General features: G+C 40.1%; 3 protein-coding genes across 5 annotated transcripts in view; 1 reads left to right on the top strand and 2 right to left on the bottom strand.

The window, feature by feature from the left end:
- The window catches only part of LOC133546744 (gastrula zinc finger protein XlCGF8.2DB-like), a 458486-nt gene that overhangs the window by 2255 nt on the left and 432128 nt on the right, over positions 1-24103 (bottom strand). The window contains exon 1 of one of the 2 annotated variants that reach the window (XM_061892560.1): positions 2695-2953. The exons of the other annotated variant lie outside the window; for it this stretch is intronic. The gene's annotated coding sequence lies outside the window, so the exon portion shown is untranslated. Of the gene's footprint in view, positions 1-2694; positions 2954-24103 lie in introns of those variants that run through there. 2 annotated transcript variants of the gene reach the window in all.
- Positions 1-24103, bottom strand: part of LOC133546740 (zinc finger protein 771-like) — a 119255-nt gene that overhangs the window by 57039 nt on the left and 38113 nt on the right. The gene's annotated exons all lie outside the window — the stretch shown is intronic.
- Positions 3226-23254, top strand: LOC133546729 (zinc finger protein 33A-like). Of its 2 annotated transcripts, none has more exons than XM_061892530.1 (3): positions 3226-3367; positions 5006-5228; positions 20214-23254. In XM_061892530.1, exons 2-3 carry the CDS (start codon positions 5006-5008, stop codon positions 21074-21076), a joined length of 1086 nt encoding a protein of 361 aa, XP_061748514.1. In that variant the 5' UTR covers positions 3226-3367; the 3' UTR covers positions 21077-23254. The 2 variants fall into 2 exon arrangements, with proteins under 2 accessions (XP_061748514.1, XP_061748515.1); XM_061892531.1 differs by lacking the exon at positions 20214-23254 and adding an exon at positions 15258-16049.

Genomic DNA, 24103 nt, shown 5'->3' with positions numbered 1-24103 from the left:
AAATGAGAAAAACAAGATATCATGTGAAGTGAAGTGAATTATATTTATGTAGCGCTTTTCTCTAGTGACTCAAAGCGCTTTATATAGTGAAACCCAATATCTAAGTTACATTTAAACCAATGTGGGTGGCACTGGGAGCAGGTGGGTAAAGTGTCTTGCCCAAGGACACAATGGCAGCGACTAGGATGGCAGAACTGGGATTGAACCTGGAACCCTCAAGTTGCTGGCACGGCCACTCTACCAACCAAGCTATACCGCCCCAAGTAACAAAAACAGAATATATCAATAACAAAATGCCTCATAGCAAATGTAATGAATTCATCTTAATACTGTCCTTTTTGAGGCTTTACCTTTTAAAGGGCAAAGTCCTCTCAGGGTCTTTTGTCCTAATGACTGTCTGGTTCAAGTGAGGAGACTATAATTTAGAAAAAAAAAATATTTACAAATGGACAACAATAAGTCACTAATTTTTACAGGTAGCTAAAGTTGGGATACAATTAAGATAATGAAGGATGAAGTGATTAAGAAATGTTTAATATAGATAAGAATAGGCCGTGCAACTAATCATATGTGCTGAGTTCCAGTTGGAAGTGGGTGCAAGTTCATGCCCACGCACACACACTCTTATCGCCCACATTCTTCACACTGTTTACGTGGCTTCTTGGCCGAGGTCTGAAGGACAACACCAGATATGAAGTCAGAGTCCAGGGAGAAAAAAGCACCGGTCAATATCGCACAGAAGGAACCTTCCTGGTGTTACCTGACGGCACGACCACTGAGCTGCGACACCACTACAAAGGCTCCTCCGTGCTCGTGCTCGTACCACCTGGCTTGGTAGCCTCGTACCCGCCTACCAAGCCAAAGACTTAGGTCCAATGATGAAACAGGGCGTAACTGCTGCTGATTGGACCGACACGCAAATACCACATTTTCAAAACTCCCCGTTGTCAATTAAAAACATAGTTATGGGCTGCACTTTGGACACACCTGCTGTAAGATACGAGGAGCGAGCAGCTACACAACAGCTAAGCTAAAACAGCACTTTTAAGCATATCAAATAATTATAGTTGCTTAATACGTACACAAAGTCTCCAAAACAAAAGTCTGATAGCAAGTATCCAGTAACAAACGTGTCCGCATCATTCAACGTTCTGCGCCATGAGCTTGACTTCATGAATTATTGTGGCCACCAGGTGTTGGGAAAGATCAAATAAAACAATTGCAAAAGCATCCGTCACAAGGTTAGTGTTTTTTATATATTTGTGTCAATATGTAGAAGCATCCTCAGCCTTCCCGGGAAGGTCCATTCAGGTGTACTGGAGAGGAGTTTATGCCGCATAGTCGAACCTCGGATTCAGGAGGAACAGTGTGGTTTTCATCCTGGTCGTGGAACTGTGGACCAGGTCTATACTCTGGGCAGGGTCTTTGAGGGTGCATGGGAGTTTGCCCAACCAGTCTACATGTGTTTTGTGGACTTGGAGAAGGCATTCAACCGTGTCCCTCGGGAAGTCCTGTGGGGAGTGCTCAGAGAGTATGGGGTATCGGACTGTCTGATTGTGGCGGTCCGCTCCCTGTATGATCAGTGCCAGAACTTGGTCCACTTTTCCAGCGCCGATTCTGTTCAAAACTTTTATAGACAGAATTTCTAGGCGCAGTCAAGGAGTTGAGGGGATCCGGTTTGGTGGCTGCAGGATTAAGTCTCTTCATCTGGCTAGCAAATTTAGCACTAACTGGATCGGTTTGCAGCCGAGTGTGAAGCGACTGGAATGAGAATCAGCACCTCCAAGTCCGAGTCCAAGGTTCTCATACAGAAAAGGTTGGAGTGCCATCTCCGGGTTGGGGAGGAGACCCTGCCCCGAGTGGAGGAGTTCAAGTACCTTGGAGTCTTGTTCACGAGTGAGGGAAGAGTGGATGGTGAGATCGACAGTAATGTGGACGCTGTATCGATCCGTTGTGGTGAAGAAGGAGCTGAGCTGGAAGGCAAAGCTCTCAGTTTACCGGTCGATCTACGTTCCCATCCTCACCTATGGTCATGAGCTTTGGGTTATGACCGAAAGGATAAGATCACGGGTACAAGAAGCTGAAATGAGTTTCCTCTGCCGGGTGGCGGAGTTCTCCCTTAGAGATAGGGTGAGAAGCTCTGCCATCCGGGAGGAGCTCAAAGTAAAGCCACTGCACCTCCACAGCGAGAAGTGCCAGATAAGGTGGTTTGGGCATTTGGTCAGGATGCCACCCGAACGCCTCACTAGGGAGGTGTTTCGGGCATGTCCGACCGACAGGAGGCCACGGGAAGACCCAGGACACGTTGGGTAGACTATGTCTGCCGGTTGCCCTGGGAACGCTTCGGTATCCCCCGGGAAGAGCTGGATGAAGTGGCTGGGGAAAGGAAAGACTGGTGTTTCCTTGCTTAGGCTGCTGCCCCCGCGAACTGACCTCAGATAAGCAGAAGAAGATGGCTGGAAGAATGGATGTGTAACACAACTTGATGTTTCTTGAAAACAGCGTCCAGTAGTTGATGTTGTTGCTCCTTCTCCTCTTTTGTTGGACAAAGTTCCTCCTTGTACTCTGCTGTAGTTTTTTTTTTTCTAACATCACAAATATTTCTTCAACAGCAGCAGTTAGTCGCTGAGTCACCAACACTCACATCATTTGTAATGTAGACATGTTCACACAATAAAAACACTTTACACTTACATTGGATCTCTGCTTTGATGTGTCGATCACTTCCGCCTCTCTTTGTTAGCAGCTAACAAGCTAAGCTAACCAGCAGGCTAGGCTAGCACGTCAAAGTGCACTCAGACTAATGTATCCGCATACAAACAATTAATAAGGACGTTTACTCTGTTAAACGACACACATGTGCACATGTACGTTGTAATTAAGACCTAGAAACCATAATAACCAAAACAACGTAATCTCCGCCAGACGCCATCTTGTTTTGTTTTTCCTCCTGTGTGACGTCATCTAGGTGTTCTCAACCGCGGAATAAATGTTGGCCAAACACGTGTTTCACTGGGACAATAGTGAGTGGTGCACATTTCCTTCAAACATGTGTTTCACTGGGACAATAGTGAGTGGTACACATTTCCTTCAAACACGTGTTTCACTGGGACAATAGTGAGTGGTGCACACTTCCTTCAAACACGTGTTTCACTGAGACAATAGTGAGTGGTACACACTTCCTTCAAACACGTGTTTCACTGAGACAATAGTGAGTGGTACACACTTCCTTCAAACACGTGTTTCACTGGGACAATAGTGAGTGGCGCACACTTCCTTCGCCCGGCCACAGAAGACAAAAAAGAGTTGCTGGTGTAACAATAGGAAGAATATATTCCACTCCTCTCTTGTACACGCGGCTTATGAGGTAATATACATGATATATTTTCATATTATTTATCTTATTTACCTCATATGTTGTTCGAAGCTAACGTGCTAGCGTTAGCCCGCTAGCAGGCCTTTGTAGCAAATGCGAGCGTTTTTTTGAGGAGTGTATTTTATATGTTCTCTGTGAGAATTATATTGACTTATTTAATACTGTAACTGTTTTTTGTTGTATATTACAGTCACGCTTAACATCATTGAATATTTGTTACTAGAAAGAAACGAACGTCTCGTAATTTAAGTCTGGAATAAGTCACATGGTATTATAATAATAATAATACATTTTATTTGGTATAGCACTTTTCAGTGTACTCAAAGATGTTTTACAGGATGAAACATTATATTACAGTGTAATATAATGTATTATTGCAGTGGTCTGCTTTATGTTGGTGTCAACTTTATTAGCAATAAATACAAATGATGTTTGCACGCACTTCTATTACCTTGATAACATCCATCCATCCATTTTCTACCGCTTGTCCCTATTTGGTGTTGCGGGGGGGTGTTGGAGCCTATAGCTCAGCTGCATTGGGTGGACGTATCATGGAAATTAAATCAATTGATGTTTGTTATTACGAATACACTATTTGCACAATTGTAAGTGATTAATGCTTATTCAGTCAGACTAAAATATTTAATTAAATAAATGTTAAATATTAAAAATAGCTTTAATATACTGCACATAAAATGAATTTGCATCAATATTTTGTTTGTAGTCGAATCATGAGGTACCCAAATATTCAAAAAATATGTTTATGTTTATAAATTCGTATATGTGTATATATATATATATATATGTATATGTATATATATATATATATATATATATATATATATATATATATATATACTCACTGGCACTTGTTCCACGTGCTTCGCTGCACTTCTGTTTGTTTTCTGTTGGGTTAAAAATGTTGCTTTCGCAGAAGAAAGTTAAAGTACCAATGATTGTCACACACACACTAGGTGTGGTGAAATGTGTCCTCTGCATTTGACCCATCCCCTTGATCACCCCCTGAGAGGTGAGGGGAGCAGTGGGCAGCAGCGGTGCCGCGCCCGGGAATCATTTATGGTGATTTAACCCCCAATTCCAACCCTTGATGCTGAGTGCCAAGCAGGTAGGTAATGGAGAACAAGGAGAGGATATTGCGCGTAAAAGTAAAGCCAACCGACCACAGCTCTGTAGACCTGGTCACCGTTGACGTGAGGTGGGACTATTTTGGAGGTGCACGTCAAGGTTGGCTGGTAGGTTGGTAGTGGGAGGAGCCAGTTGGCGTCACTTGATGCTGCAGCACAATGAAACTTTTATACGTGCAGACTGACTTCATGCAGTCATGACGGAACTACAATCCCAGCAGGAGGTTTTCTATAAGTTGTTACTTTTTAATCAGTAATTAATGTAAATGCAGAAAACAGGATCAATAACACAATTCATAATAATCAATAACTGATGATTATTCCACATGTAGAACATCACCAGAAAGTGGTGTCAGTTCACTTGGAAAATATTATATTTGATGGTTTAAAGGGAATAAGCGGTAGAAAATGGATGGATGGATGGAAAAACATTTGACACATCATAGCTGAAGTTTGTTTGTGTTGTCTTGCGGACGTCCAACAGATGAACGCTCGTCAAGAAGAACGTCCCCTTCAGCAGCAGGAGGATCCACAGCCCCCTCACATTAAAGAGGAAGAGGAGGAAGTGTGGATCAGTCAGGAGGGAGAGTGTCCTGTAGGGCAGGAGGAGGCTGATGTCAGCAAGTTTCCACTGACTGTTGTCTCTGTGAAGACTGAAGAGCATGAAGACAAACCACCTGAGTCCTCACAGCTTCATCACAGTCCAAGTAAGCACAACATCCACATATCATCTAATACAATGTTTGTGACACATGTTTATCCGGGGGCCACATTTATCACTAAAGATGGAGATATACTGTATTTTCCGCACTATAAGGCGCACCGGATTATAAGGTGCACCTTCAATGATTGGCCTATTTTAAAATGTGTTCATATATAAAGCACACCGCATTATAAGGTGCATAGAATAGATGGAACAGTAAAGTTAAAGTTAAAGTAGCAATGATTGTCACACACACTCTTGGTGTGGTGAAATTATTCCCTGCATTTGACTCATCACCCTTGATCACGCCCTGGGAGGTGAGGGGAGCAGTGGGCAGCAGTGGTGCCGCGCCCGGAAATAATTTTTGGTGATTTAACCCCCAATTCCAACCCTTGATGCTGAGTGCCAAGCAGGGAGGTAATGAGTCCCATTTTTATATTCTATAGTATGAGTCAGCCGGGGTTTGAACTCACAACCTATCAATCTCAGGGCGGACACTCTAACCACTAGGCCACTGAGTAGAGGCTGGGGTCACGTTATGCATCCTTTACATCAGGGGTGTCAAACGTAAAGCCCGCGGGCCGGATCAGGTCCTCAAACAGGTTTTATCCGGCCCGCGGGATGAGGTGGCTAAGTATGAAAATGAGCCAAAATGTTTGAATGAAAGAAACTGATGTTCTAAATGTGTCCACTAGATGTCGCAATAACAATTCTGTGTATTTTTGTAGATGATGCTACATATGTAAAAACACAAAAAACACACATGATTTTAGTGCACCAGTAGACAAAAATGATCAACGTACATAAATAACATCCTGTAATTTGATTTTAATTTTTTTTTTTATCTTGATGGATGGAACATTAACACCAACGAGTTGATTGATGAACCTTATCACATAATTTAATCAGAAAGTATAGATAACAACAAATAAAGATAGAATACTATCAACAGCAACATATAAATGTAAAAAAAAAAAAAAATTCAGAATGTGCTTGTTCTATTTTCGAACAAAGAAATCAATCCGAAGTTGTCTTTATTTTTAAGTTATTGTGCCGTGATTTTACCAGTCCAGCCCACTTGGGAGTAGATTTCTCTCCATATGGCCCCCCACCTAAAATGTTTGACACCCCTGCTTTGGAGGGAGCTGAGCTAAAGGGAATGTCAACAAAACAGTCAGATAGGTCAGTCAAACTTTATTAATAGATTACAAACCAGCGTTCTGACTGCTCCGTTCACTCCCAAAATGAATAAACAGCTGTTTTATTATTTTCCCCGATTCAATAAACAGGTAAAAAACAGTCTGATACTGTTACGGTAAATCAAAGGTTAGTGCAATCACAATATAGTAACACTGGAAATAGTGCAAAGCAATAATATATCAATAACTCAACGTTGCTCAAACCCTAATGTCACAAAACACAAAATAAACATGTAAAGCTCACTTTATTAAGTTATTCCTCATCCACTAATCCCTCTAATTCTTCTTCCTCAGTGTTCCAATCAAACAGTTGGGCGTATACAACATCCAACATGTCTCGTCAAAGTCGTCATTAAATGAGTCATTGTCGTTGCAGTTAATGTTAAATTTTCTCGCTGCTGCTCTATTCCCGTCTTCTACTGTGTGACTGATCTCCTTGAGTTTAAACTCTGCGTGGTAGGAGCCATTTTGGAGTCTTTACACACAGAAACGGCATGCCTCCCGCAGTCATGTATCCCAGCATGCACCGCGCACTTCTTCTTCTACGGGGGAAATTAAGGTTGGCGGCTGTAGAAGAAGAAGCGCACTTCTTCTTCTACGGGGCAAAATAAGGTCGGCGGCTCGAAAAGAAAAAGAAGCGCACTTCTTCTACGGGGGAAAATGAAGTTGGCAGCTGCTTACCGTAGTTGCGAGACCTCCATCTGTCAGGTTCAAACATTGATGACATCTATTAAACAGGACAAAAAGGCAAAGAATCAAACAGAGACAGAATTCAATTTATACTCTGATCCGAGGAGAGGCATGGCCATTGTACTGCCTGTACAAATCCTGCACCATGCTCTGCCCCAAGATCGTTCTCGTGGTTCTTTATTTGATTTTCACCCCCCTCCTTCCCACAGCTGCTTCCTCATGGAAGTGGGTCATGACCAGCATTGCCTTCGGTTCCCGAACAGATCAAAGAAAATCCCATAAAATAGATTACAGAGAGTCCCATAAAATAGATCAAAGAGGGTTCGTAAAAATACTTAAAAGAGTTTCTCTGGAAGTTGGGCAGATTCTGCCATCTGTCCGCCTGGAAGTCCAGCATTCTTCTTGGAAAGCTCCAGCCTTTTTTCTTCTCGTCAGGAACACAATGTAATACAAGGTTTTATTTGATAATTTACACAGAATTTTTCTGATATTCCCCCGTGTTCATCAAATAAATTCCCCATAATCTTCGTATCCCCAATAACTTCTTCTTGCGATTTTCAGTTATTGTTTAACTTCCCTTGAAACAAGCTATGTTTACACTCAGAATTGAACATCAATTTTTCCCTCATAATTATCAATCAATCAATCAATGTTTACTTATATAGCCATAAATCACTAGTGTCTCAAAGGGCTGCACAAACCACAACACAAACCACTACGACATCCTCGGTAGGCCCACATAAGGGCAAGGAAAACTCACACCCAGTGGATGTCGGTGACAATGATGACTATGAGAACCTTGGAGAGGACGAAAGCAATGGATGTCGAGCGGGTCTAACATGATACTGTGAAAGTTCAATCCATAATGGATCCAACACGGCCGCGAGAGTCCAGTCCAAAGCGGATCCAACACAGCAGCGAGAGTCCCGTCCACAGCGGAGCCAGCAGGAAACCATCCCAAGCGGAGGCGGATCAGCAGCGCAGAGATGTCCCCAGCCGATACACAGGCAAGCAGTACATGGCCACCGGATCGGACCGGACCCCCTCCACAAGGGAGAGTGGGACATAGGAGAAAAAGAAAAGAAACGGCAGATCAACTGGTCTAAAAATGTAGTCTATTTAAAGACTAGAGTATACAAATGAGTTTTAAGGTGAGACTTAAATGCTTCTACTGAGGTGGCATCTCGAACTGTTACCGGGAGGGCATTCCAGAGTACTGGAGCCCGAAATGAAAACGCTCTATAGCCCGCAGACTTTTTTTGGGGCTTTGGGAATCACTAATAAGCCGGAGTCCTTTGAACGCAGATTTCTTGCCGGGACATATGGTACAATACAATCGGCAAGATAGGATGGAGCTAGACCGTGTAGTATTTTATACGTAAGTAGTAAAACCTTAAAGTCACATCTTAAGTGCACAGGAAGCCAGTGCAGGTGAGCCAGTATAGGTATATATGTATGTATATATGTATATAAAGGTATTTACAGTATAGTCGTAATATAATCAAACTTTCATGTTCTTGTCAAAAGTCTAACAGCCACATTTTGTACTAACTGTAATCTTTTAATGCTAGACATGGGGAGACCTGAAAATAATACGTTACAGTAATCGAGGCGAGACGTAACAAACGCATGGATAATGATCTCAGCGTCTTTAGTGGACAGAATGAAGCGAATTTTAGCGATATTACGGAGATGAAAGAAGGCCGTTTTAGTAACGCTTTTAATGTGTGCCTCAAAGGAGAGAGTTGGGTCGAAGATAATACCCAGATTCTTTACCGAGTCGCCATGTTTAATTGTTTGGTTGTCAAATGTTAAAATTGTATTATTAAATACAGGTCAGTGTCTAGCAGGACCGATAATCAGCATTTCCGTTTTTTTTGGCGTTGAGTTGCAAAAAGTTAGCGGACATCCATTGTTTAATTTCATTAAGACACGCCTCCAGCTGACTACAATCCGGCGTGTTGGTCAGCTTTAGGGGCATGTAGAGTTGGGTGTCATCAGCATAACAGTGAAAGCTAACACCGCGTTTGCATATGATGTCACCTAGCGGCAGCATGTAGATGCTGAAGAGTGCAGGGCCAAGGACCGAACCCTGGGGAACTCCACACGTTACCTTAACGTAGTCCGAGGTCACATTGTTATGGGAGACGCACTGCATCCTATCAGTGAGATAAGAGTTAAACCAAGACAGGGCTAAGTCTGACATACCAATTCGTGTTTTGATACGTTCTAATAAAATATTATGATCGACGGTATGGAAAGCAGCGCTAAGATCGAGGAGCAGCAACATAGATGACGCATCAGAATCCATCATTAGCAATAGATCATTAGTAATTTTTACGAGGGCTGTCTCAGTAGAGTGATTTGCCCTGAAACCGGATTGAAAGATTTCACACAGGTTTTTAGACGCTAAGTTTTCATTTAGCTGCTCTGCAACAATTTTTTCGAGGATTTTTGAAATAAAGGGAAGGTGAGACACCAGTCGGTCGTTTACCGTGAGGTCAGGTTCGAGGTTAGGTCTTTTAAGGAGAAGATGAATAACCGCTTTTTTGAATGCTAGGGGAACAGTGCCCGAGGAGAGTGATAAGTTTATAATATTTAGCACTGATGGACCTAATAATACAAAGAGCTCCTTGATAATTTTCCCAGGAAGTGGGTCAAGTAAACATGTTGTTTGTTTTATTCCATTTACACGTTGTAACAATTCCTCTAATGTTACTTCCTCAAAACGAGAGAAACTATTTTGGAGGGCAGTATCCACCGTATATACAATCGTATCTGTGTTACTATAACCCAGTTGTAGCTGGGACACATTGTCTTTAATCTCCTTTCTAATGACTTCAATTTTATTATTAGAGAATAGCATAAAGTTATCTGCTGAGTGGGTGGAGCTACTGGAAGGGTTCCCTTGTTGGGTTAGCGATGCGGCATGGCGTAGTGGGTAGAGCGGACTTGCCAGAATCCTGAGGATTTCAGGTACGCTTCCCACCTATTACCATCCAAATCGCTGCCGTTGTGTCCTTAGGCAGGACACTTCACCCTTGCCCCCGGTGCAGCTCACACTGGTGAATGAATGATGAATGAATGATTGGTGGTGGTCGGAGGGGCTGTGGGCGCAAACTGGCAGCCACGCTTCCGTCAGTCTACCCCGGGGCAGCTGTGGCTACTGATGTAGCTTACCACCACCAGGTGTGAATGAATGATGGGTTCCCACTTCTCTGTGAGCGCTTTGAGTATCTAACAATAGAAAAGTGCGGTATAAATCTAATCCATTATTATTATTATTACCGTACTAAACAAACATTTAGGATTGTTTTCATTAAGGTGGATGAGATTCGAGTAATATTTAGCTTTAGCTAAGGTAAGCATGTGTTTATAAGTTATTAAACTATCACTCCATGCTTGATGGTGCACCTCAAGTTTAGTCGTGCGCCATTTGCGTTCCAGCTTTCTACATAATAATTTCTGAGCTCTAGTTTCTTCTGTAAACCACGGGGTAGGCTTTTTTGGAGCCTTTTTTAACTTTAGTGGTACTATGATATCAATGGTTTCACGCAGGGCGTCGTTAAAGTTGTTAGTGAGGTTATCAATAGAGCCCACATACTTTGGGAATGGTGCCATTACCGAGGGCAGTAGGTCAGTAAGAGTTGTCGTTGTGGCCGTATTAATGTTGCGGCTGCTATAGCATTTATTATTATTATTAGTTTGCCGAACATGCGTCTGAATCTCGAACTTTATAAGGTAATGATCTGACAATAGTTTAGTATACGGGAGTATCGTTACTTTGGAAACGGTGATAACCCTGACAAGTTCTAGGTCTATCGTATTACCGTTGCAATGCGTGGGTTTATTTATTATTTGTGTAAGACCACAGCTATTAATTATAGTCTGGAGCGCTACGCACGGTGGGTCCGATGGGGTATTCATACGGATATTAAAGTCCCCCGTTATAGTTATATTATCGGCGTGCGTCACTAGATCAGCAACGAACTCTGAAAATTCATTGATAAAGTAAGAAAAGGGGCCTGGGGGGCGGTAGATAACGGCCAGGAATAGAGGCAGCGGTGTGACAAACCTCATAGTAAGCACCTCAAACGATTTATATTTATTATTTATGTTAGGACTAAGGTTAAAGTTTACGTTGTATATTAGTGCGACCCCCCCCACCCCTTTTAAGGGGACGGTTAATATGCGCATGTGTAAAGTTAGGAGGAGATGCCTCATTTAGCGCAAAAAAGTTGACTGGTTTAAGGCAGGTTTCGCTGAGACCGATGACGTTAAGATGGTTGTCTCTGATGACCTCAATAATTAACAACGTTTTGGGAGACAATGATTTTATGTTTAAAAAACCTATATTATAGGTAATTGGCTGTTTTAGGGAATTTTTGATCAAATTATCTGTAGTAGCAATATTAATAATGTTGTGTTTATTATGCCCAGTGCACTTAATATAATTACGACCATATCTAGGAATTGATACGACGGGAATTTTCCGATTGTTTGTTTGGTGCTTTGATAAACTGGACGCATCATAGTTTTCCACCTCAGTAGAACGCATGTCTAACTCTGAAACAATCAAAGCAGAAAAAACTTGTTCTAATTTAACTGACTCCTTACCCAGACCAGTAGTCTCGTATCTTCCATTTAAATCCTGCTTCAGGATGGAGGGAAGTGGTGTTCTGTGGGCATTAGCCTTTAGCTTTGTTTTTAGCCCCGCTCGGCATCCGCGTTTCCGATCACACCACTGGTGTCTGCTCCGTTGACGGCCTCCGCTGCTACTAGACTCCGCTGCTTCACAGGCCGCTGGATGTAGCCGGTGAAGTATTCCCATGCTAGCTACCAGGTCTAGCAAGCACGCGTCTATCAGTCCAAAATGGCCCGATCTATACACATCCAGAAGTGTCTGGCGGTCGTAAGTGACCACGGAGTGACCACGATGTGAGCCAGCCATGAAGTTTGCAGAATTGTCCGGTATTTTTTTATTTATTATGACATTTCTGGAAATAAATCAGGAACACCATCCAGGTAGGTATTCTCGTCGTCAGATTCATCTTCTCTGTCGTCCGCCAGAAAGTGCGTCTGAACAGCTTTATTGTCTGCTGGGCTAATTGCTGTGGTAATCAAGACGGTTAAGCAGAGAACACAAGACAGGAAATATAACAACATCCACACAACGTCAGTCTTGTTGAACACGGCCATAGATACTAAATATCAAAGACTTGTATTTGCCAAACACGTCCAACCACCCCTCCCACATAGATGTATCTATGCCAGAGTACTTTTTAATCTTACCGTTAAGGGTGTGCAGGCCTTCCAGTGCTTTGGTCAGGCTACTTTCTGCATCAGTGTAGTTTGGTATAAACGTGCAACACTGTTCACCAAATATTGTGCACACGCCCCCTTTTTCCACTAACAACATATCTAGCGTTATACGGTTTTGAAAAGCCATAAGGAAGGTGGCGACGAGTTGATCAGCGACGGCTTCAAGTCGGCTTGTGTAATTTTCTAATCCCTCTACGTTCTAGTGGACGTAGTTTATTCCATCAACATTCTTGTTAATCGTACACCACCAGTAGACGGAGGATTCAAATCCAGCTACAACTTAATTTACCAATTTATAGTCGTCAGATACACTTTTTTGGACATCCATTGGATTGATCAAGTTAGATCTAAAACACTTTGCCAGTTTACATCATGTCTAGTTATTTTCCAATGTCCAGGTATCAAAACTGTTCAGATATGTTAACAATCCTTGTACAAATATTCATACATTTACTATGTGTAAGCAGTTATCTTATGATAAGTTTCCTAACTGTTGTACGTGTCAATGCAGGTATAATTAGCTTTTTTTTAAATTTTATTTTATTATTTTACATATTTATCAAATATTAGTTTGTGTTTTGTCTCTTTAGCTACAGGTACATTTTGTTTTGCTCATTACTTCAATCAAACCTTTTTGACTCATCTTGACTAATTGTCTGGGCTTTTACATACAACACAATCAATTTGTGTAGCCTTTCCTACTTGCTCTGCCATAAGGAACAAATTAATTGCCAAAACAGGAACCAATTATTATCAAACTTTGACACAACTGTGACAGTGGAATTTGTAGTGTGCTAGTTAACATGTCCCTTTAATAAGACAAATACAATCCCAAATACTTTTTTTCCCACTACATGACCTTTTTACAATGTGCTAAGTGTAGTCAGCTTGGTCTTTCCACTATCTTTACTGCTGTCTTAGTTGTTTACAACCTCTCTCCCCCCTTGGAGAATGCCAATGTTTCCTTTTCATCGATTTTTCAACATTTTGGTAGCTGACAAGGTCTTCCAAATATTATTTCAAAGGGTCTTAGTCCTGTTGTACTTGTAAGGTTCATATACTGTACATTTTTACTAACTCTTGCATAATGCTTTTGCTACTGTTAGCACATCTGCTTTTCCTTTAGGAAATATTTCTGCCCACTTTGAAAATGCATCTACTATGACCAGACAATAATGTTTTCCTTCACTCTCATTCAGTTCAATAAAATCCATGCATAGATGTTGTATACATTTTTTTTTATTTTTTGTATGAATTAAACTATAGGAAGTATGGTACTTCTAGTCATGTCCCTCCTGTTGAGCCATAAGTTCACCTATGGCTCACAACTGCTACCCACTTCTACTGATTGTTTGGTACGATTAGTGTATTGTCTGGACATACATAGATGTATTCTTTGTACAACGTGACTCTTTTTTTTTTTTATTCATTTATCTTTTCCTTTTGGAGTACTTTGTTGTTGCATATATTTTAGTATATCATTATTCATGTCACTAATTTGTAATTGTAAATGTGTATTTCTTTTTCCTGTTCCTTGTTTTGCTGCTGTCAGCAAACACACCTCCCAGTGACACTGCGTCTGCTCCTTTGGTGTGTGCTGCACATTTGCATATTGCTATTTTAGCTGGTAGCTGTACTGCTTTTACTCATTTTTTCCCAATAATTCTCCATGTTTTACAGGTTTTCCTGTTGACGTTCCTATATTCTTCCAGTGTTACGCAAATGTGTGCACTGTTGAAAATGTGTATTGGCTATCTGTGTATATTGTGACCTTTAGATCTTTCATTACTTTACATGCTTCTATTAGTGTTACTAATTCTGCATCTTGCATTGAGTAATTTGATGGTCATTTGATAGCTTTCACAATGTTCGTTGCTGTAACAACCATACATCCTATTATATTTTTATTTCACAGAATGCTGCTTCAGCTTCTGAATTCCACTGTACAGAATTTTTTTTACATTTTTTTACATTAATTTATTTAATGGAGCTACTATTTCAGCATAATTTGGTATCTAATTAGTTGATCCTAAAATTACTTCATTTGCTTCTTTGTTTGTGGTTTTTCTACTTTCCACAATAGTGCGTCCATCTTTGTTTAGACAATGTCCGACATACTTTACTTCTGTTTTGCATAATTGGACTTTTATTTTCCTTACTTTGTATCCTTCACTATGTAGATGATTTAATAACGCCAATGTTATTTTTCTCCTAATTCAAATTTTATACATATTACTTCATGTATTTTTTTTAAGTAACATTTTAAACTCACTTAACCGTCTATATGCCACTTAATCTATACTTTTGCACTCAGAATTTACATTCTTCCCATTGTTTATATTTCTTATTTCTTATTCTTATTTGCAATTATTATTCAACAATATTCTAAGCAAATAGTTGTCTATTGCTAACTGATAGTTGTTTTGATTGTCATGTCTCCTTATTTATTGTATTTTATGTTCATTTTTTATCTTAACTCAACACCTAGATGTATGGTTTAGTGCAAATGTCTAAAACATAATTTAACCAGTTCCTCAATCAGGATTTGGATGCCATGGTCTCTGGTTTCACTCACTCTTGCTGGAATCGTCAGACGTGTTGGAATCCGCCTCGAAGGACCAAGAAGATGTCAGGTTCAAACACTGTTGACATCTATTAAATGAGACAACAAATAAGTAATCAAACAGAGACAGAGTTAAATTGGGACTCAAGCTTGAGAAGAGACACCGCCTGGTACTGTATGTACCATTCCTGCACCATACTCTGCCCCCAGACCGTTCTCCTCGTTCTTTATTTGATTTTCACCCCCCTTCTTCCCACAGCTGCTTCCTCATGGAAGAGCGTCGTGATCAGCTTTGCCTTCGGTTCCGAACACTTCAAAGAAAGTCCCATAAAATTGTTCGAAGAGGGCCCATAAAATAGATCAAAGAAAGAGTTCGTAAAAATACTTAAAAGAGTTCCTGTGGAAGTTGGGCAGATTCTGCCATCTGTCCGTCTGGAAGTCCAGTGAACCTCAAATAATTGTGTAAATTATTTGATAATTTACACAATTTTTCTGACAATTATCTTCTGTGTTCTCTCCTGAACAAAACACTGTTGTATCATCCACAAATAATACTAACTTGAAATGTTTTGTAACTTTACAAATGTCATTTATATAAAGATTGAACAATTTTGGTTCGAGTATTGATCCCTGAATTACACCACAGGATATATTTAGTGTTGTAGAAGTGTGTTCACCTAGCTTTACGTATTGTTTCCTGTTGGTTAAATTACTTCTAATCCAGTTAAGGACCACCCATCTCATGCCATATCATTCTAATTTGTTGATTAAAATATTGTGATTCATTGTGTGAAATGCTTTAATTAGATCCATAAACACTGCTGCTGCACATTTTATATTATCTATTGCATTGGTCATTTTTTCTGTCATTTCAATTAAAGCCATCAAAGTTGAAGTATTAGCTCTCATCGAGTATTCTATGTTTATTTATGAACTCTCTAATCTGTTATTGAACAGTTTTTCAATGATTGTAGAATAATGTGGAAGTTAAGAAACGGGTCTATAATTTGTAAATTGGTGTTTGTCTCCATCCTTATAAATTGGTAAAACTATAGCTATTTTCATTTTGTTTGGGAATGTACCTGTTTGAGATGATAGGTTACTTATAGACATTAAGGGTCCTGAGATCTCTTCAATTACCTTTTTTATCTTTTATATATCAATTCCATTACTATGAGTTGAAGTCTTAGATTTGCATTTCTTCACGACTATAACTATTTCCTCATGTGTCACATTTCTGAGGAACATGGAGTTGGGATTTATTAATATAGTCCTCAGTTAAAACTGGGTCTGGAATCCTTTCTTCCAATTTTGGTCCAATATTTACAAAGGCTTTTAACTACCTCCTTTATGTTGTCATTATGTTTATTTCCATCTAAGAAGTATTGGGGGTAATCCCTCTTAGTGCCAAGACGCATATAAGCTTTGGCTTCAGCCTATTCCTTTTTCCGTCATTCTTTTTCTTTTTTCTGTGTGTGTAAATGTGTATGATTATCCATCCATCCATTTCCTACCGCTTATTCCCTTTAATTATGCATATTCTTTACTGTTAAACTGATCACACAAAATGGTTGATTATTTGATGGAAACAAACTTATTTTATTAAAAAAAACAGCACGTGGGACGCGGGTTGTCTTACGTCAGCACTGGAAGTGGTCAAATCAGCTGCTCACCTGGTGTGTTTTTTGGGGATGAATAGGGAAGTCCTTCCTTAGCTGCCGTCTTGTTTTATCATATATTGCTGCCTTTGCACCTGTCAACGTTCACTTTTGTATGCACATTAAATCAATAAAAAATCCTGACTTTGGAGCAATGTTCACAGACTCTATTTAGTGTTTGGCTCTCTATTAGATGTAACAGGGCCTACCTCTTTAAGACCACTTTTTCTAGATATATAACAGTTTATATTTACAACATTAATATTAACATACTATTAAAGTGTGATAAAATGTAAGCTTTTAGTTAATTTGAATATATATATATTTTTAAATGTTTTGTTTGTAATTGGCTTTTAATCTTCATTATTTACTTGATGTTTTTGAAGTATTTCTCTGTATACATATTTTTTTTGTACATTTTGGCCAAAGGAGGCACATTTCAATTTCTTACTTACACTTGTTATTACATATGTTGGCCAGAGGGGGAGCACTTCAGATATTTAGACTGACTTGTTATTTCATATGTTGACCAGAGGGGGATGAATAGGGATGTCCTTCTTTAGTCCTTCTTTATCTGCCGTCTTGTTTTATCATATATTCCTGTCTTTGCACATGTCGATGTACAATTTTTATGCACATTAAATCAACAAAAAATCCTGACTTTGGAGAAATGTTCACAGACTCTTGTATTTGCTTCTTTATTAGATGCAATGGTTTTCTCTATTGGGAGTATGATTTATGTCCTAACTTGTTCACCAGTCCTCATATGGAAATTACTTTTCCTTGTTGATATCTCAAGACGGGAACAAATACAAACCCTGTTTCCATTTGAATTGGACCCATTTTCAATTGAATGCACTACAAAGACAAAATATTTGATGTTCAAACTCATAAACTTTATTTTTTTTGCAAATATTAATTAAATTATAATTTCATGGCTGCAACACGTGCCAAAGTAGTTGGGAAAGGGCATGTTCACCACTGTGTTACATCACCTTTTCTTTTAACAACACTCAATAAACGTTTGGGAACTGAGGAAACTAATTGTTGAAGCTTTGAAAGTGGAATTATGTTTTATTCTTGTTTTATGTAGAGCTTCGGTCGTTCAACAGTCCGGGGTCTCCGCTGTCGTATTTTATGCTTCATAATGCGCCACACATTTTCCATGGGAGACAGGTCTGGACTGCAGGCGGGCCAGGAAAGTACCCGCACTCTTTTACTACGAAAACACGCTGTTGTAACACGTGTTAAATAGTTCCAAAAACAATTTGAAATGTGGACTCGTCAGACCACAGGACACTTTTCCAATTTGCATCAGTCCATCTTAGAAGATCTCGGGCCCAGAGAAGCCGGCGGCGTTTCTGGATGTTGTTGATAAATGGCTTCCGCTTTTCATAGTAGAGCTTTAAGTTGCACTTACAGATGTAGCGACCAACTGTATTTAGTGACAGTGGTTTTCGGAAGTGTTCCTGAGCCCATGTGGTGATATCCTTTAGAGATTGATGTCTGTTTTAGATACAGTGCCGTCTGAGGGAGAGAAAGTCATGGTCATTCAATGTTGGTTTCCGGCCATGCCGCTTACGTGGAGTGATTTCTTCAGACTCTCTGAACCTTTTGATGATATTATGGAGCGTAGATGTTGAAATCCCTAATTGTCTTGCAATTGCACTTTGAGAAAGGTTGTTCTTAAACTGTTTGACTATTTGCTCACGCAGTTGTGGACAAAGGGGTGTACCTCGCCCCATCCTTTCTTGTGAAAGACTGAGCATTTTTTGGGAAGCTGTTTTCATACGGGGGCGGCATAGCTCGGTTGGTAGAGCGGCCATGCCAGCAACTTGAGGGCTGCAGGTTCGATTCTCGCTTCTGTCATCCTAGTCACTGCCATTGTGTCCTTGAGCAAGACACTTTACCCACCTGCTCCCAGTGCCACCCACACTGGTTTAAATGTAACTTAGATATTGGGTTTCACTATGTAAAGCGCTTTGAGTCACTAGAGAAAAGTGCTATATAAATATAATTCACTTCACTTATACCCAATCATGGCACCCACCTGTTCCCAATTAGCCTGCATACCTGTGGTATGTTCCAAATAAGTGTTTGATGAGCATTCCTCAACTTTATCAGTATTTATTGCCACCTTTCCCAACTTCTTTGTCATGTGTTTCTGGCATCAAATTCTAAAGTTAATGATTATTTGCGAAAAAAAAAATGTTTGAGTTTAAACATCAAATATGTTGTCTTTGTAGCATATTCAACTGAATATGGCTTGAAAAGGATTTGCAAATCATTGTATTCTGTTTATATTTACATCTAACACAATTTCCCATCTCATATGGAAACAGGGTTTGTACACAACACACACATACGCACACACACACACACACACACACACACACACACACACACACACACACACACACACACACATACGCACACACACACACACACACACACACACACACACACACACACACACACACACATACACACATACTGTACATTATTGTATGTGTGACCTTCTTGAGACCTCTGAAAAATGCCTACCTCTTTAGGTTCACCCTTTTTAGATATATCAAGATTTATATTTACAACATTAATAAAATATACATACTATTCCAATATAGAAAAAAATAAGTTTTTCTTGAATTTCTTTTGGATTTTGTTTTTTACTGGTTTTTCTACATTATGTGGGCTCTACCGAGGATGTCGTTGTGGTTTGTGTTGTGGTTTGTGCAGCCCTTTGAGACACTAGTGTTTTAGGGCTATATAAATAATCATTGATTGATACATTATTTATTTGATGTTATTACGATCTCTTTCTCTCTCTGTGTGTGTGTGTAAACATATTTTTTAAAATAATTTTTGCCAAAAGGGTCACATTTCAATGTCTTACATACACTTGTTATTTCATATGTTGCTCAGAAGGGGAGCACTTTCAAAACCGACACACAGTCAATTTGAAAAATTCCTCCTTTTTGGGACCACCCTCATTTTGATAGATTTCACCACCAGGGGTGCAAATGAGACATTCTCTATTAGATGCAATGGTTTTCCGTATAGGGACCATGATGTATGTCCTAACTTGTTCACACCTGCTCATACGGAAGCTACTTTTCCTTGATGGTGTCTCAAGAAGGGTAGAAATAAAATAAATGAATAAATACATACAGTGGATTGCGGGGACCCCTTGAGGTAGTTGTAAGGTGTCCCCAGCTGAATGACAGGTAGTTAACAGCAATGGAACCTCACTGGGTCCATTTGTACACTCTCAGTTACATTAACTTTGATATTATACATGTGGGCCAATAGATAGAAATGCTGTTAAATGTAGCTTTGATGTGGCAAGCTACTATTGCAGTGTAGCGTGTAGTGTAGCTTGCTACAATTCTCTGAGGATATCTTAACTACATTTAATGGAGAGTAACTTGTAGCTTAGCTTACTACATTTTCCAGGTCGCTTGCCCATCACTGTCTATTTGGCCTATCTCACATGTGAATAGTTTGAATACTGCAAACTTCAATACAGTAACACCTCATTTGTGTTTTATGTTCTGCAGACGTCCAGCAGGTGTCAGCAGAGAGTCATGAAGAGATTCCCTCCAAGCAGCAGGAGTGGAGCTCCAGTGTGGGACAGAAGGAGCTACAGGCCACCTCCCACATTAAAGAAGAAGAGGAGGAACTGTGGAAGCAGCTTCAAATGTTGGTGGAGGATAATGATGAAGATGAAGCTCAGTCCTTACAGCTTCATCACAGTCAAAGTGAGGAGAATATAGGGGCGGAGCTTGTAAGTCAACACATCACAGAAGCTGATGGAGAGCATTGTGAAGATATAAAGTCAGAACCAGACAGCATCTTTGCTCCACTGTCAGACATGGACCACATGATGTCACAGTCTTCTGATCACAGTGACCACATCCAAAAACCTTTGGAGAGTAAAAATGACTCTGAAGGTGATACGAGACATCACACTAACAACAAACACTTGGACTGCTCTGAATGTGGGAAATCATTTAGACAGAAGAGTCGTTTTACAGTACACATAAGGATACATACTGGAGAGAAACCTTTTACTTGCTCTGTTTGTAAGAAGAGTTTCTCCACAAAGCAACAAATGACCTCACACATGAGAACACACACTGGAGAGAAACCTTTTGCTTGCTCTTTTTGTAGGAAGAGTTTCTCCAGAAATCTTGACGTGACCACACACATGAGAACGCATACTGGAGAGAAACCTTTTACTTGCTCTGTTTGTAAGAAGAGTTTCTCAAGAAAACATTTCATGACCACACACGAGAACACATACTGGAGAGAAACCTTTTACTTGCTCCGTTTGCAGGAAAATTTTCCCCATAAAGCAACACATGACCACACACATGAGAACACACACTGGAGAGCAACCTTTTGCTTGCTCTGTTTGTAGGAAAAGTTTCTCAATGAAGCCTGCCTTGACCACACACATAAGGATACATACTGGAGAGAAACCTTTTACTTGCTCTGTTTGTAAGAAGAGTTTCTCCACAAAGCAACATATGACCACACACATGAGAATACATACTGGAGAGAAACCTTTTACTTGCTCTGTTTGTAAGAAGAGTTTCTGCAGAAAGCCTGACATGTCCACACACATGAGAACACACACTGGAGAGAAACCATTTAGTTGCACTGTGTGTAATAAGATGTTCCGGTATAAGTATCAGGTCAGTAAACACAAGTGTGTAACAGTCATGGAAGCTGCAGGGATTTAAAAACACTTAAACAGTGATTGTGCTAAATGTACTTTAAAAACACAGCATGTTTAAAGGCCTACTGAAAGCCACTACTAGCGACCACGCAGTCTGATAGTTTATATATCAATGATGAAATATTAACATTGCAACACTTGCCAATACGGCCTTTTTAGTTTATTAAATTGCAATTTTAAATTTCCCGCGAGTTTCTCGTTAAAAAAACGCCGCGGGATGATGACGCGTATGCCTGACGTCACGGACTGTCAGGAAATATTAGGTTGCACTACTAGCGGCTAAAAGTCGTCTGCTTACACAATATTTTGGACATCTGTGTTGCTGAATCTCTTGCAATTTTTTTTCATTTAATGATGGAGACTATAAATAATAATGCGGTGGGTGGATTGCAGCTGTCTTTAGCACCGAGACACAGCTGGTGTTTCTTTGTTTGTTGTGAAGCTTTAACACAGAGCGGTCAAACGAACATGTTTTCTCTCCGTCAACCAGCATGTTTTTGGATGGGAAAATGGTGATATATATCTAACATGAGACATCAGTGGATTATTTGTCGTCTTGTAGCAGCTGTCAAAAAAGGCAGCTGTGAGCTTGGCTCCTCGGCTTCTCTCTGAGACACTGCGTGTTCACCGCAGCCGTCCAACCTCGAGGTATAACTTTACTATCTTTAAAATCTCACTTAAACACTATTAAAACAATAAGCAGATAAGGGATCTTCCAGAATTATCCTAGTATATGTGTCTAATTACATCTGAAACGCTCACACTGCCGCCGCCCGGAGCCGTCGCTTTTTTTTTTATTATTTTTTTTTTATTCTAGTCCTTCACTATCAATATCCTAATTCACAAATATTTCATTCTCGCTCAAATTAATGGGGAAATTGTCGCTTTTCCGGTCCAAATTGCTCTTACTGCTGGTGGCTCCCATTATAAACAATGTGAATATGTGTGGAGCCCTACAACCCGTGACATCACGAGCACATCGTCTGCTACTTCCGGTACAGGCAAGACTTTTTCTATTAGCGACCTAAAGTTGTGAACTTTATCCTTGATGTTCTCTACTAAATCATTTCAGCAAAAATATGGCAATATGGTGAAATGATGAAGTATGACACATAGAATGGAGCTGCTATCCCCCTTTAAATAAGAACATCTCATTTCAGTAGGCCTTTAAAATGAATGTATATTTGAAGTTGTATGTAGTGTTTCTCATCTTCTACTGTTATATGTTGGCCTGTAGTTACTTTTTTAGTTGTGTGCATGTATTAAATATTAAATATGTAGCTAATATTTTTTTTTCTTCTCATCTTTGAAGACAGGACATTTTAATATTTTCATTTGTTTTTGTGTCTTATAAAATCTCCCCAAAAATTACCATTGCATATTATTGATGTTATTATCCAATTGTAAGTAGGAATGAATAACATTGTTAACAAAATGTGGACTCTGGTAGATGAGCAGCATTGTTACATCATGGTTGATAACTACTGCAAAACATCAACAAAGATGAAAAAGTCTGAAGTTAGCAACACATCACTGAACTTTAGAGTCATCGTGAGTGGAGTTGCTTGTTTATTCATCAATAAATGCAATTGGAATGTAGAAAAAGTACTTTAGAGTTGCAATGCATACAGAGAGGACATATGTGCCATTTAGTGTTTTACACTGCAGCATCTATTCAAGCAGCAAGCAGCAAGCAGCAGCACATTTACTGCTGAGAGACAGACTCAGCTGCACACATTTCATTTAGAAAAGAGTAAGGTTGGAAACTTCTCTTGTTGCCGTATTTGTGTTTAATCTTAGTAAATGTTGGGGGAGATTTTCATTGAACAAAACAGTTTTTTAGTATTTTATTTTGAAAGTAAACCAGATAATGTATTATTATGTTTAAGCGTGGCTTTCTGTTCCACTGAAGCAGATCTTAGCTCCATTGACCTGCCGCATTGTGCCATCTGGCAAATATAAAAGCTCTGCTTATATTTAGCGCAGGGTTGTGGTACGGCACAGACAAAGGGTTCGGCAGCTGTGGAAATCGACACATTGACTTGAATTGAAAATGAAAAAGTCCTCGCCATATCCCAGGTATCAATACGCGCATTTGCATGGTTTGCACACATTGTTTAGCTGTGACAATCCCATTCAAGAGCAGGCAAACATTCCAGGGAGACAGAAGAGGCGCCCCTTACAAAAAAGGTGAGAAACAGGTAAATGCTGGGGAGAGCGCTGAGTAAAATGAAAAAATGTTCAGTCAAAGCTTGGGCCGCTGGAGAGGTGGTCCAGACCGAGGCCGAGGGAAGAAATAGAAAAACCACATAGCCATAGCACACATAAACGTGCGTAAGAGAGAAACATCAAAGAACACAAAGGACATTAAAAGAGCAGATCTGATGCAACCAGCTGCCACTCCAGCAGTGTTATTTCTACTTACTGCTACAAAAGTAAAAGTAAAACAACAACAAATAATTAACCAATAATATATATTGCGCACACACGATTGCACCATGCATTCACAGGCAACCAAACAAAAACATAATTTCAACACCCATATACACTGTGGGGCCTCTGCGGTGTTCCACACCATCATCTGCTGGGGTGGGAGGAGCATGGCCAGAGACAGGAGCAGACCCAACAAAGCAACCAAGAGAGCCGCCCACCAACTCTCGGCCAGTGTCCAGTCCGCATGGATGAGCGAGGACGCGTCCAAGGAGA

This window comes from Nerophis ophidion, unplaced genomic scaffold, assembly GCF_033978795.1.
Source record: "Nerophis ophidion isolate RoL-2023_Sa unplaced genomic scaffold, RoL_Noph_v1.0 HiC_scaffold_40, whole genome shotgun sequence".
Classification (NCBI taxonomy): Eukaryota; Metazoa; Chordata; class Actinopteri; order Syngnathiformes; family Syngnathidae; genus Nerophis; species Nerophis ophidion.
Note: the sequence above shows the minus strand (reverse complement) of the source record. Positions and strands in the feature narration are given on the sequence as shown.

Bases quoted from the DNA above. Each gene is read 5' to 3' on its own strand.
- LOC133546729 (XM_061892530.1), top strand. From the start codon at position 5,006: ATGAACGCTCGTCAAGAAGAACGTCCCCTTCAGCAGCAGGAGGATCCA. The intron at 5,229-20,213 runs GTAAGCACAACA...TATGTTCTGCAG, and splicing joins ACAGCTTCATCACAGTCCAA to ACGTCCAGCAGGTGTCAGCA.